Source organism: Tursiops truncatus, chromosome 1, assembly GCF_011762595.2.
Source record: "Tursiops truncatus isolate mTurTru1 chromosome 1, mTurTru1.mat.Y, whole genome shotgun sequence".
Taxonomy (NCBI): domain Eukaryota; kingdom Metazoa; phylum Chordata; class Mammalia; order Artiodactyla; family Delphinidae; genus Tursiops; species Tursiops truncatus.
In genome coordinates, this window is record NC_047034.1 from 102164539 (window position 1) to 102178769 (window position 14231).

Below are 14231 nucleotides of genomic sequence, written 5' to 3' on the forward strand. Positions count from 1 at the left end.
AGCTCCGTTCTTTTCCCTCAAGACTGCTTTGGCTATTCGGGGTCTTTTGTGTCTCCATATAAATTTTAAGATTTTTTGTTCTAGTTCTGTAAAAAATGCCATTGGTAATTTGATAGGGATTGCATTGAACCTGTAGATTGCTTTGGATAGTATAGTCATTTTCACAATATTGATTCTTCCAATCCAAGAAAATGGTATATCTCTCCATCTGTTGGTATCATCTTTTTTTCATCAGTGTCTTATAGTTTTCTGCATACAGGTCTTTTGTCTCCCTAGGTAGGTTTATTCCTAGGTATTTTATTCTTTTTGTTGCAGTGGTAAATGGGAGTGTTTCCTTAATTTCTGTTTCAGATTTTTCATCATTAGTGTATAGGAATGCAAGAGATTTCTGTGCATTAATTTTGCATCCTGCAACTATACCAGATTCATTGATTAGCTCTAGTAGTTTTCTGGTGGCATCTTTAGGATTCTCTATGTATAGTATCATGTCATCTGCAAACAGTGACAGTTTTACTTCTTCTTTTCCAACTTGTATCCCTTTTATTTCTTTTTCTTCTCCGATTGCCATGGCTAGGACTTCCAAAACTATGTTGAATAAGAATGGTGAAAGTGGACATCCTTGTCCTGTTCCTGATCTTAGAGGAAATGCTTTCAGTTTTTCACCATTGAGAATGATGTTTGCTGTGAGTTTGTCATATATGGTCTTTATTATGTTGAGGTAGGTTCCCTCTATGTCCACTTTCTGGAGATAAAATAGACTTTAAAGAATGTTACAAGAGACAAGGAAAGACACTACATAATGATCAAGGGATCAATCCAAGAAGAAGATATAGCAATTATAAATATATATGCACCCAACATACGAGCACCTCAGTACATAAGGCAACTGCTAACAACTATAAAAGACGAAATTGACAGTAACACAATAATAGTGGGGGACTTTAACACCTCACTTACACCAATGGACAGATCATCCAAAATGAAAATAAGGAAACAGAAGCTTTAAATGACACAATAGACCAGATAGATTTAATTGATATTATAGGACATTCCATCCAAAAACAGCAGATTACACTTTCTTCTCAAGTGCACATGAACGTTCTCCAGGATAGATCACATCCTGGGTCACAAATCAAGCCTCAGTAAATTTAAGAAAGCTGAAATCATATCAAGCATCTGACCACAACGCTATGAGATTAGAAATGAACTACAGGGAAAGAAAATGTAAAAAATACAAATACATGGAGGCTAAACAATACGTTACTAAATAACCAAGAGATCACTGAAGAAATAAAAAAATACGTAGAGACAAATGACAATGAAAACACGACGATCCAGGACTTCCCTGGTGGCACAGTGGTTAAGAATCCGCCTGCCAATGCAGGGCACACGGGTTCGAGCCCTGGTCCGGGAAGATCCCACGTGCTGCAGAGCAACTAAGCCCGTGTGCCACAACTACTGAAGTCTGTGTGCCTAGAGCTTGTGCTCCGCAACAAGAGAAGCCCCCACATTGAGAAGCCCATGCACCAAAACAAAGAGTAGCCCCCGCTCGCCACAACTAGAGAAAGCCCACACACAGTAACGAACACCCAATGCAGCCAAAACTAAAACAAACAAACAAACAAACACGACGATCCAAAACCTACGGGATGCATCAAAAGCAGTTCTAAGAGGGAAGTTTATAGCTATACAAGCCTACCTCAAGAAACAAGAAAAATCTCAAATAAACAATCTAACCTTACACCTAAAGGAACTAGAGAAAGAAGAACAAACAAAACCCAAAGTTAGCAGAAGGAAAGAACTCATAAAGATCAGAGGAGAAATAAATGGAATAGAAACAAAGAATACAATAGCAAAGATCAATAAAACTAAAAGCTGGTTCTTTGAGAAGATAAACAAAATTGATAAACCATTAGCCAGACTCATCAAGAAAAAGAGGGAGAGGACTCAAATCGAGAAAATTAGAAATGAAAAACGAGAAGTTACAACAGACAGCGGAGAAATACAAAGCATCCTAAGAGACTACTACCAGCAACTGTATGCCAATAAAATGCATAACCTGGAAGAAACGGACAAATTCTTAGAAAGGTATAACCTTCCAAGACTGAACCAGGAAGAAATAGAAAATATGAACAGACCAATCACAAGTAACGAAATTGAAACTGTGATTAAAAATCTTCCAACAAATAAAAGTCCAGGACCAGATGGCTTCAAAGGTGAATTCTATCAAACATTTAGAGAACAGCTAACACCCATCCTTCTCAAACTCTTCCAAAAAATTGCAGAGGAAGGAACACTCCCAAACTCATTCTATGAGGTCACCATCACCCTGATACCAAAACCAGAGACAAAGATACTACAAAAAAAGAAAATTACAGACACCCACCACAGGTGCATGGGTTTACCTCTGGGATTTCTATCTTGTTCCACTGATCTCTGTTTCTGTTTTTGTGCCAATACCATATTGTCTTGATTACTGTAGCTTTGTAGTATAGCCTGAAGTCTAAAAATTGTAGAGGAAGGAACACTCTGCAATTTAGGTACAAAAATCCTCAACAAAATACCAGCAAACAGAATCCAACAACACATTAAAAGGATCGTATACTATGATCAAGTGGGATTTATCCCAGGGATGCAAAAATTCTTCAATATACACAAATCAATCAATGTGATACACTATATTAACAAATTGAAGAATAAAAACCATATGATCATCTCAATAGATGCAGAAAAAGCTTTTGACAAAATTCAACACCCATTTATGATAAGAGACTCATTTTAGATCCAAACATACTAATAGATAAAAAATGAAAAGATGGGAAAAGATAGTCCATGCAAATGGTAACTAAAAGGGAGCAGGGATAGCTATAGTAATATCAGGCAAATCGTACTTTAAATTTAAAAAGATTATGAGACAAAGACAGATAATATATATTAATATAAGGTTATTACAATATAGCAATAAGATACAACAATTACAAACACTTATACACCAAAGACAGACTTTCAAAATATATGAAGCAAAAACAGACAGCGTTGAAGTGAAAAATAGACAGTTCTACAACAGTACTTGAAGACTTCAATAGCCTATTCTCAATAATATGTAGAACAACCAGAGAGAATATAAGTAAGGAGAGGACTCAACACAATAAACAAATCATATTTAATAGACATACACAGCTCACTCAACCCCAAAACAATAGAATATACATTCTTCTCAAGTGCACATTGGATATTTTCCAGGATAGACAATATGTTAGGCTACAAATTTAAGTCTCAATAAATTTTACAAGACAGATATCATATAAAGTACATTCTCCAACCACAATGAGATGAAGTTAGAAATCAACAACAAAAGGAAAACTGGAAAATTCACAAAATTGTGATATTTATTAAACAATACATTTAAAAATAACCAATGAATCAAAGAAGAATTCACAAGGGAAATTAGAAACTACTTAGAAATGAATGAAAACAAAAACACAACTTACGAAAACTTACAGGACTTGGCAAAAACAATATTTAGGGGGTAATTTATAGCTATAAATGCTTACATTAAAAAACAAGGAAGATCTCAAGTCAATAACCTAACTTTAAAACATAAGAAACAAGAAAAAGAAGAACAGAATAAACCCAAAGCTAGCAGAAGGAATAATAAAGATTACAGTAAAGATCAACAAAATAGAGAACAGAAAAACAATGAAGAATATCAATGAAATGAAAAATTGGTTCTTCAAAAACATAAACAAAATTGACAAATCTTTAGCTAGGTGGTCAAAAAAAGAGGACTCAGTATTACCAAAATCAGAAATATAAGTGGGACTATTACTATCAATTCTACAGAAATAAAAAAAGATCATAAGAAAGTACAATGAATAATTATATACCAACAAGTTGGATAATCTAGATGAAATGGACAAATTCCTAGAAACACCTACAAAGACTCTATCATGAAGAAATAGATAATCTAAACAGAACTATAAATAGTAAGGAGATTGAATGGGAAATCAAAAATCTCCCAACTAAGAAAAGCCTTGAACCTGCTTGCTTTATTGATGAATTCTACCAAACACATAAAAAAGAACTAATACCAATCCTCCTCAAATGTTTCCAAAAAATTAAGGAGAGAATACTGCCTAATACTGTAAGACCTGCATTAACCTGATACGAAACCCAGACATTACAAGAAAAGAAAACTACAGACAAATATCTGTTATGAGCACTGATGCAAAAATCCTCAACACAATACTAACAATCCAAATTCAGCAGCATAGTAAAAGGATTAAACACAGTGACCAAGGGGAATTTATTCCTGGAATGCAATGAAAATTGATCAATGTTACGTGCAATATCAACAGAATGAAAGAAAAAAATAACACATGAGCATCTCAATAGAAAAAAATAACACATGAGCATCTCAGTTGATGCAGAAAAAACATTTGACATAATTCAACACCCTATCATGATACCCTCTCAACAAATTAGGAACAGAAGGAAACTACCCTCTCAACAAATTAGGAACAGAAGGAAACTACCTTCACATAATAAAAGCCTTATATGAAAAACCTACAGCTAACATACTCAATGGTGAAAGATTGAAAGCTTTTCCTCTATGCTCAGAACAAGAAAAGGATGCCCCTCTCACCACTTCTATTCAACATAATACTGGAAGTTCAAGCCAGAGCAATTAGGCAAGAAAAAGAAATAAAAGACATCCAAGTTGGAAAGGAAGAAGTAAAATTATCTATTGGTAGATGATACGATCTTATACATAGAACACCCTAAAGATTTCACACAATAAAACTATTAGAACTGATAAATGAAATCAGAAAAGTAGAGGATGAAATTCAACACACAAAAGTCAGTTGCATTCCTATATGTGAACAATGAACAATCTGAAAAGAAAATTACAAAAACAATTTCATTTACAATAGTATCAAAAAGAATAAAATACTTAGGAATTAACCAAGGAGGTGAAAGACTTGTACAATTAAAATTACAAAACACTGATGAAAAGAATTGAAGAAAATGTAAATAAATAAAAACATATTACACGTTCATGGATTAGAAGACTTAATATTGTTAAAGTGTCAATATTACCCAATGCAATACAATCCCTAGCAAAATCCCAATGACATTTTTTGCTGAAACAGAAAAACCCATCCTAAAATTCATATGAAATCTCAAAGGACCCTGAACAGCCAAAACAATCTTGAAAATGAACAAAGCTGGAGGACCCTCATTTCCTGATTTCAAATCTATTACAAAGCTACAGTAATAAAAACTGTTATTTCGCATATGACATATAGACCAATGGAATAGAATCAAAAGCCCAGAAATAAATCCTCACATATATGGTCAAATGATTTTGACAAGGGTGCCAAGATCATTCAGTGGGGGGAAAGGACAGTCCTTTTAACAAATGGTGCTGAGAAAACTGGATATCCACATGCAAAAGAATGAAGTTGGACCCACAGCTAGCACCATATATAAAAATTAACTCAAGATGGACCAAAGACCTAAATTAAGACCTAAAAAAATAAAACTCTTAGAAGGAAACATAGAACAAAAGCTTCACAACATAGAACCAAAGCTTCACAACATTGGATTTGGTAATAATTTCTTAAATATGACACCAAATAATTTCTTAAATATGACACCAAAGGTATAGGCAACAAAAGAAAAAATAGACAAACTGGACTTCATGAAAATTCTAATAGTCTGTGCATCCAAAGACACTCTCAACAGAGTAAAAAGGAAACCCACAGAATGGGAGAGAATATTTGCAAATCACATACCTTGATAAGGGATCAATATCCAGAATATATGGAAAAGTCCTAAAACTCAACAACTACATAAAAACAACCCTATTAAAAAATGGGTAAAGGAAATAACTAGACATTTCTCCAAAGAAGCTATATGACTAGACAACAAGCACATGAAAAGATTATCAGCATCACTGATCATTAGGGAAATGCAAATCAAAACTACAATGAGATACCACCTCACACTCATTAGGATGGCTACTGTTAAAAACCAGAAAACAAGTGTTTACAAGGATGTGGAGAAATTGGAACACTTGAGCACTGTTGGTGGGAATGTAATACGGTATAGCTGCTGTAGAAATCAGTATGGTTGGTCCTCAAAAAATTAAAAACAGAATTACCATATTATCAGCAATTCCACTTGTGCATGTATACTCAAAATAACTTAAAGCAGGGTCTCAAAGAGATATTTGTACACCCGCATGATCATAGCAGCATCATTCACAACAGCTAAAATGTGGAAACAAACCAAGTGGCCATCAACAGATGAATGGATAAGCAAAATGTGCTATGTACATACAATGGAATATTATTCAGCCTTACAAAGGAAGGAAATTCTGCAGTATGCTGCAACATGGATGAACCTTGAGGACATTATGCTAAGTGAAACAAACCAGTCATAAAAAGACAAATACTATATGATTTCACTTACATGAGGTACTTAGAGAAGGCAAATCACAGACACAGAAAGTAGAATAGTGATTGCCAAGAGTTGGGGGGAGAGGAGAATAGGGAGTTATTGTGTACTCTAATGAGTACAGAGATTCAGTTCTACAAGATGAGAAGAATTATGAGGATAAATGGTGGTGATGGTTGCACAACAATGTTAATGTATTTAATACCACTGTACACTTAAAAATAGTTAAGATAACATAAATTATAACACCAATAACACTAATACTGATAATACTACCACAATAAAAAGTTTGAAAAATATTAAATAACTTTAGAATTTTTTCTTAAAACATGAATATATTAAAATTAATTTTATGAATAAACAAGACTAAATGATGTTATAACCATAGATTTTCATAGAAGCTGACCCATCAATTATCAAGTAGGCCCTTGGACAGACCTATCATGCCAATTCTCTGCAGCAATTCAGTATTTGAGATATCAAATATAATATCTTCCTAGAATTTCTGCCATTTTCAAATTAAACTTTGAAGGATTTATCAGGGATAAACTCATCTGAAAAATATTTTTTATCTCCTGAGTCAGTAGTTCCATTTTTGAGACTCTATTATAAAATAATATTCTAAAATAAGAAAAAAATAGCTTACAATAAAGTTTACTGAAAATTAATTATAATCCTAAAAAACAGAAAAGTCAAATAGCAATAATTCTGTAAAACGAAGCTATTAAAAATTGTTTACGTGTGTTTGTGTATATGTGTACTATAAACATGTAAGTATGCAAAGATGCAGAGAAACTGGTCTAAAAGACATAAACTAATATTGTAACAATGATTCTAGGGTGGGATACTTTTTAAAACTTCATTTACATTCATTTTTTGGGTGTATGATTCTGAGGTTTTTTAATACATGCATAGATTCATAAAACTCCCATCACAATAAGGATACAGAATGATTCCTTCACTCTCAAGACCCCTCATGTTAATCCTTTACAGCAGCGGTCCCCAACCTTTTTGGCACCAGGGACTGGTTTCGTGGAAGACACTTTTTCCACGGATGGGGGTGGGGAGGATGGTTTCGGGATGATTCAAGCGCATTACATTTATTGTGCACTTTATTTCTATTATTATTACATTGTAATATATAATGCAATAATTATACAACTCACCATAATGCTGACAGGAGGTGCAGCTCAGGTGGTAATGCAAGCAATGGGGAGTGGCTGTAAATACAGATGAAGCTTTGCTCGCTCACCTGCCGCCCACCTCCTGCTGTGCAGCCTGGTTCCTAACAGGTACTGTTCCATGGCCCGGGGGTTGGGGACACTTGCTTTATAGTCAACTCTCCACCCTTCCCAACACCTGGCAATCAATAAAATGATCTTCATCCTATAGCTTTTGACTTTATTGAGAATGTCAAAGAAATAGAATTGTATACAACATTTTGCAATTGGCTTCTTTCCATTAGCATAAAGCCTTGTAGATTCACCCATGTTTTCTCCTGAATCAATAGATTATTCCTTGTTATTACTGAGTAGTATTCCATTGTATTGAGGTACCATAGTTTACCCATTTACTCATTGAAAGACACTGGGTAGTTTCCAGTTTTTGGCAATTATGAATAAACCTACTATAAACATTTGTAGTAGGTTTTAGTGTAAAGATAAGTTTTCATTTGTCTAGAACAAATATCTAAGACTGCTGGGTCATATGTTAAGTGTATAAGAAGATGTTAAGTTGTTTCAGTAGTTTTACTACTTTGCATTATCCCCAGCAATATATGAGAAAACCAGTTGTTTCACATCCTGGGTAGCATTTGCTATTGTCAGATCTTCCTTCCTCCCTTCCTTTCTACCTCTCTCTCTCTCAGTATTCTAACAAGAATGCAGTAGTATTTCACTGTGCATTTAATTTGCATTTTCCTAATGATGAATCAAGTTCAACATATTTTCATATGCTTATTTGCCATTTGTATATCTTTTCTGATGAAGTATCTATTCAAGTCTTTGTCCATTAAAAAAATGGGATTACTTTCTTATTGATGAATTTTGAGAATTCTTTATATATGCTGGGTAAAAGTTCTTTGCTGGATATGTGATTTACAATATTTTCTCCCAGTTTATAGCTTGTCTTTTCATTCTCTTAATAATGTCTTTCATAGAGCATACATTTTTAATTTTGATGAATTCCAATTTATCAATTTTTCCCTTATATTGTTTTGGTTTTATATCTAAGAACTCTTGCCTAACCTAAGGTCATGAAGATTTTCTCCCATGTTTTCTTCTGAGTTTTAATATCTTTTTATTTTATATTTAAATATATGATTCACTTTGAATTAATTTTTATATAGGTATATACTGCAGCTCCATCTTTTTGCATATGGATGTCCAATTGTTCCAGCATTACTCATTCAAAAACTATTCTTTCTCCATTCTGAATTGGTTTTGTACCTTTGTTAAAAATCAGTTGACCATATTTGCCAGGTCTATTTCTAGACCCTGTATTTTGTTCCTTTCATCTATGTGTCTATTATTTTGTTAATACCTCACTGTCTTGATTACTATAGGTTTATAGTAAGTCTTAAGATACGGTAGCATAAATCCACTAACTTTGTTCTCTTTCAAACTTGTTTTGCCTATTCTAGTTTCTTTGCCTTTCTATTACAAAATTCAAAATCAGCTATCTATGCGCACAAAAAAATTTTTACTGGGATTTTGATTGGAAATGTATTAAATCGAGAGATCTGTTTAAGGTGAACTGACATCCTAAATATATTGAGACTTACAATCCACAGAAATGGTATTTCTTTCCATTTATTTAGGTCTTTCTTTAACATTTTGTAGTTTTCAGCATACAAATATTCCACATATTTTGTTTTATTTACATCTATGTCTTATCTCTTTGGAGCTTTGTAAATAGCAGTATTTTTAAAATTTTAGCTTCTAATTGTTCATTGCTAGTACAGTTGACCCTTGAACAACGTGAGGATTAGTGGCAACAACCCCTCCTTGAAGTCAAAAATCTGTGAATAACTTTGCAGTCTGCCCTTCATATCTGCAGTTCTGTATCCACCAATTCAACCAACCGCAGACTGTGTAGTATTACACAAACTAAAAAAAATGCGAGGATAAATGGACCCACACAGTTCAAACCAGTGTTGTTCAAGAGTCAACTATATATAGAAATACAACTGATGTGGATGTTAACCTTGCATCCTGTGACCTTGCTCGCTCATTAATTTTAAGATATTTTTGTAGATTCTTTGGGATTTCCTACATAGACAGGAAACAGGGATAGCTTTGTTTCCTCCTGATTGAAATGGGCTTTTTAGTATGATGTTAAATAGGAGTGATGACAGCAGATATTCTTGCTCTGTTCCCAATCTTACAGGAGAGAATTAAGTGTTTCACCATTAAGATATATTATCCATAGGATTTTTTGGGAAGATGCCCTTCATCAGGTTCATGAAGTTCCCTTCTATTTCTAGTTGGCTAAGAGTTTTCATCATGAGAAAATGTTGAATTTTATCAAAAGCTTTTTCTGCATCTATTGATATGATCATGTAGGTTTTTCTGGTTTTTGGTATGCTAATATGGTAGATTACAATGATTTTTTTTTTTCTGAATGTTGAACCAGCCTCCCATTCTCAGGATAAACCTCTCCTTTCCTTTATTAACCTTTAATATCTGTGAGGTGTCTAGTGATACACCCTTACTCACTCTTGATACAGGTTATCTGTGTTTTCTCTCTTTTTTTTTTTTACTTCATCAGACTGGCTAGAGGTTTATAAATTTTACTGATCTTTTCAAAGAACCAGATTTAGATTTCACTGATTTTCTCTACTAATATTCTCTTTTCAAATTCCAATTTCTTTCAATTATGCTTTTTATTATCTCCATCTTTCTGTTTCTTATGGGTTAATTTTGGTCTTCTTTTCCTAGTTTCTTAAGGTGGAAGTTTAGACTACTGATTTTTTTAAGTTTTCTTCTAATGTATGCATTTAATGCTATAAAGCTCTATGAACTGCTCTAGCTGCATTCCACAAATTCAGATATATTGTTTTCATTTTCATTGTTTAAAATATTTTAAATTTCCCTTGAGACTTACTCATTGATCCATGGATTATTTAAAAGTGTGTTGTTTACACAACATTGTAAAGCAATTATACTCCAATAAAGATATTTTTTTAAAAAGTGTGTTGTTTAACTTCCAAATATTTGGGGAATTTCCAGATATCTTTCCATTAATGGTTTCTAGTTTAATTCCATTATGGTCAGAAAACATACTACAGTTGACCCTTGAACAACATGGGTTTGAACAGTGCAGGTGCATTTATAGGCAGATTTTTTTCAATAAATACATACAGTACTAAACAATACGTGGTTGGTTAAATCCACTGATGTGGAACTGCAGATATAGAGGGCCCACTATGGGACTTGAGCATCTGCAGATCTTCTACAGTGGGTCCTGGAACCAATCATCCATGGATACCAAGGGACAACTGTATACATGGTTTTAATTCTTTGAAATTTGATAAGGCTGATTTTATGACCTAGGGTATGGTATATCTTGGTGAATATTTCAGGTGTACTGAAGAAGAATGTATATTCTGTTGTTGGTCCAGTGGTTAAGACTCTGCAATTCCACTGCAGTGGGCAGAGGTTCCATCCCTAGTTGGGGAACTAAGATCCTACATGCCAAGTAGCACGGCCAAAATTTTTTAAAAAAGAGAAAAAAAAAAGTTCGTTGACAGTGCTGTTCAGGTGAGTTCTATATCCTTGCTGAATTTTTAATCTACTTATTCTATCAATTACAGAAAAGAGCAGTGTTGACATCTCCAACTATAATTTTGTATTAATTTCTTTCTCCTTTCAGACCTCTTCACTTTTGCTTCACGTATTTTGAAATTAGTTTGTTAGGTACATATCACATTTAGGACTGTTATGTTTTCTTGGTGAATTGAGCCTTTTATCACTACACAATTTTCTATTTTATCCCTGGTAATTTTCTTTGTTCTAAAGTCTACTTTGATACTTATATTGCCACTCCAGCTTTCTTTTGATTATTGTTTGCCTGGTACATCTTTTTCCATGCTTTTATACTTGACCTATCTACATCTTTATATTTAACATGGACTTCTTAAAGACAGTATATCTGCATCTTGTTTTTTTAAATTCAATCTCACAATTTCAATTTTTATTTGGTGTGTTTAGAACAGTTACATCTAAATTAATATCTGAGATGCCTGAATTTAAGCACATACCCCTTTATTAGTTTTCTCTTTGTCTCCTCTATTTTTCATTTGTTTCCCCTTTCCAGCCTTCTTTTAACTATATGAATATTTTCAGAATTCTATAATATTTTATTTGTTAGCATATTACTGTATCTGTATAGTTTTTTTAGTGGTTGTTCTAGGGATTATAATATACATACAGTAGTCCCCCCTTATCTGTAGTTTCGCTTTCCACAGTTTCAGTTACCCACACTCAACTGTAATATGAAAATATTAAATTCCACAAATAAACAATTCATAAGTTTTAAATATCATGCCATTCTGAGTAGCATGATTAAACCCTGAGGAAAACTCTTTCCTGCCCAGGATGTGAATCATCCCTTTGCCCAGCATATCCACACTGTATATGCTACCTGCCATTAGTCACTTAGCAGCCATCTCAGCTATCAGATTGACTGTCATGGTACAGCAGTGCTTGTGTACAAGTAACTCTTAATTTACTAAATAATGGCCCCAGAGTACAAGAGTAGTGAGGCTGGCCATTTGGATATTCTCTTACTGTGCCTAACTTATAAATTAAACTTCATCATAGGTATGTATGTATGTATAGAAAAAAACATAGTATTTATTGGGTTTGGTACTATCCACAGTTTCAGGAATCCAGTTGGGATCTTAGAACATATAATCTGTGGATAAAGGGGACCAACTGTTTTTAAATTTTCATAGTTTACTCAGAATTAGATTTTTCCACCTGAAGTGAAATGTACAAACTTTACAAGATTATACCATTCTTATTTTATATTGTAATCATCCAAGGTATTACATCAACATACAATGAAAACCTCACTAGACAATTCTATTCTTTCTTTCAACGGTCATAAATATTACAAAAATCTTAAAAGAATAAATATAGTCCATGGTATGTAACCAAATATTTACTGTTTTTGTTGCTCTTCATCCCTGAGGCTTAAATTTTCCCTCTTATTTCTCTTTTGCCTGAAGAACTTTATCATTTATTTTAGAACAAGTCTGCTCATGACAAGTTCTCTAAATTGCCCTTAATCTAAGAATGTCTTTATATATCCTAAAGAATATTATTGCTGGACATAAAATTCTATGTTGACAATTTTTCTCTTTCAGCACTTAAAAAAAAAAAACAGTTCTTCGGTCTTCTAACCTTCACAGTTTTTGATTTTCTGATGAGAAATCTGCAGTAAATTTTAATCTTTGTTCCTCTATATCCAATGTGTTATCTATCTCTGGCTGCTTTCAAGATTTTATCCTCTTTAAGCTTGTTGAATTTGTAAATTTATTTCCTTCACAAATCTGCAAAGTTATCAGTCATAATTCCTTCAAATATTTTTTGTACCAGTCTCATTCTCCTCTTCTCTGGTACTCTGATGACATAAATGCTAGACCTTCTGATATTGTTCAACAGTTCTCTGAGGCTCTGTTCACTTTTTTCCAAATCTTTTTTTCTCTCTATTACTCAGACTGAATAATTTCTATTGCTCTACATTTGAAGTTTATATTTGTGTGTTAGCTACATTCTGCTATTAACCCATCCAAACTATCTATTTTTTATTTGGTCTTGTGCTTCTGGTCTCACAGTTTCTCCTTCACTTTTGTTTTTTGTTTTTTTTTACTCTTCACTTTTAACTCAAGATCAAGAGAGCATCTCCTCTTAACCAATCTTCAAGCAAATAATATCTCTAGTGGAAAAGAGTCTACAGAATCACTCTTAGCTTGATAATGTCAAAAAGTAATGATCAAAACTGAAATGGCAAGAGTACTAAAGGAGAGAGCATTGTAAAATGATCCAGAAGTAATGTGATTCTAATTATAGTATTTGCCACTAACTTTTCTATGTCTTTGTTTCCTCATCTATTAAAATAAAGAAAGCTGAGCTAGTAATGTTTAAGGTTCTTTTCAGCATTCATATTCTAAATATATATTACATTTACTTATAAAAACATAATTAATATCTTACTCTTTCAATCTGCTTTTCCATTTCTTTATGCTGGTCAAGATGAATTTTCTTTGCCTTTTCAAAAGCTAAACAAATTTTCTCATGCTCTGTATTGATATTGGTTTCTAGACTTCTAACCTTTTCATTCTTTTCCTAGAAATACAAAAACACTTTAAAAGAACATAATTAAGAAAGAGTTTTACATAAAAGTACATTAGTAAAGCATAAAATTTATCATATTCTAGGCTTCAAAGAATCATAGTAGTTAATATGTCAACTTCAAAAATATTTAAATATTTATAAAAAAGAGAAAGTGTTTTTTAAAAAATTGTATCAAAATGATAAGATTGTTTAAAAATGCTACAAAGCATATCAAAGAACTACTACCATTTCCTTCAATTCTACTAAAATAAAAATGAGGAACTTTAGATAACAACTTGCCATATTAACTTAAAAATATATAACTTAAAAATATAGAAATAAAAATTGAATAATCTGAAGTTTGGTAGAATTTATATTTTCCTATATGGTACATTTTAGAATAATGATACTAAAACAAACATGCTGTTA

At 32.9% G+C, this 14231-nt stretch overlaps 1 protein-coding gene across 16 annotated transcripts in view; it reads right to left on the reverse strand.

The window, feature by feature from the left end:
* Positions 1-14231, reverse strand: part of CCDC18 (coiled-coil domain containing 18) — a 126492-nt gene that overhangs the window by 75174 nt on the left and 37087 nt on the right. For all 16 annotated transcript variants that reach the window (XR_004528209.2, XR_012334511.1, XR_004528208.2 and 13 more), the window contains one exon: positions 13683-13814. Coding sequence is in view for 13 of the 16 variants with exons in the window: in XM_033863408.2 (XP_033719299.1) it covers positions 13683-13814 (132 nt within the window). In the remaining 3 variants the exon portion in view is untranslated. The remainder of the gene's footprint in view (positions 1-13682; positions 13815-14231) is intronic.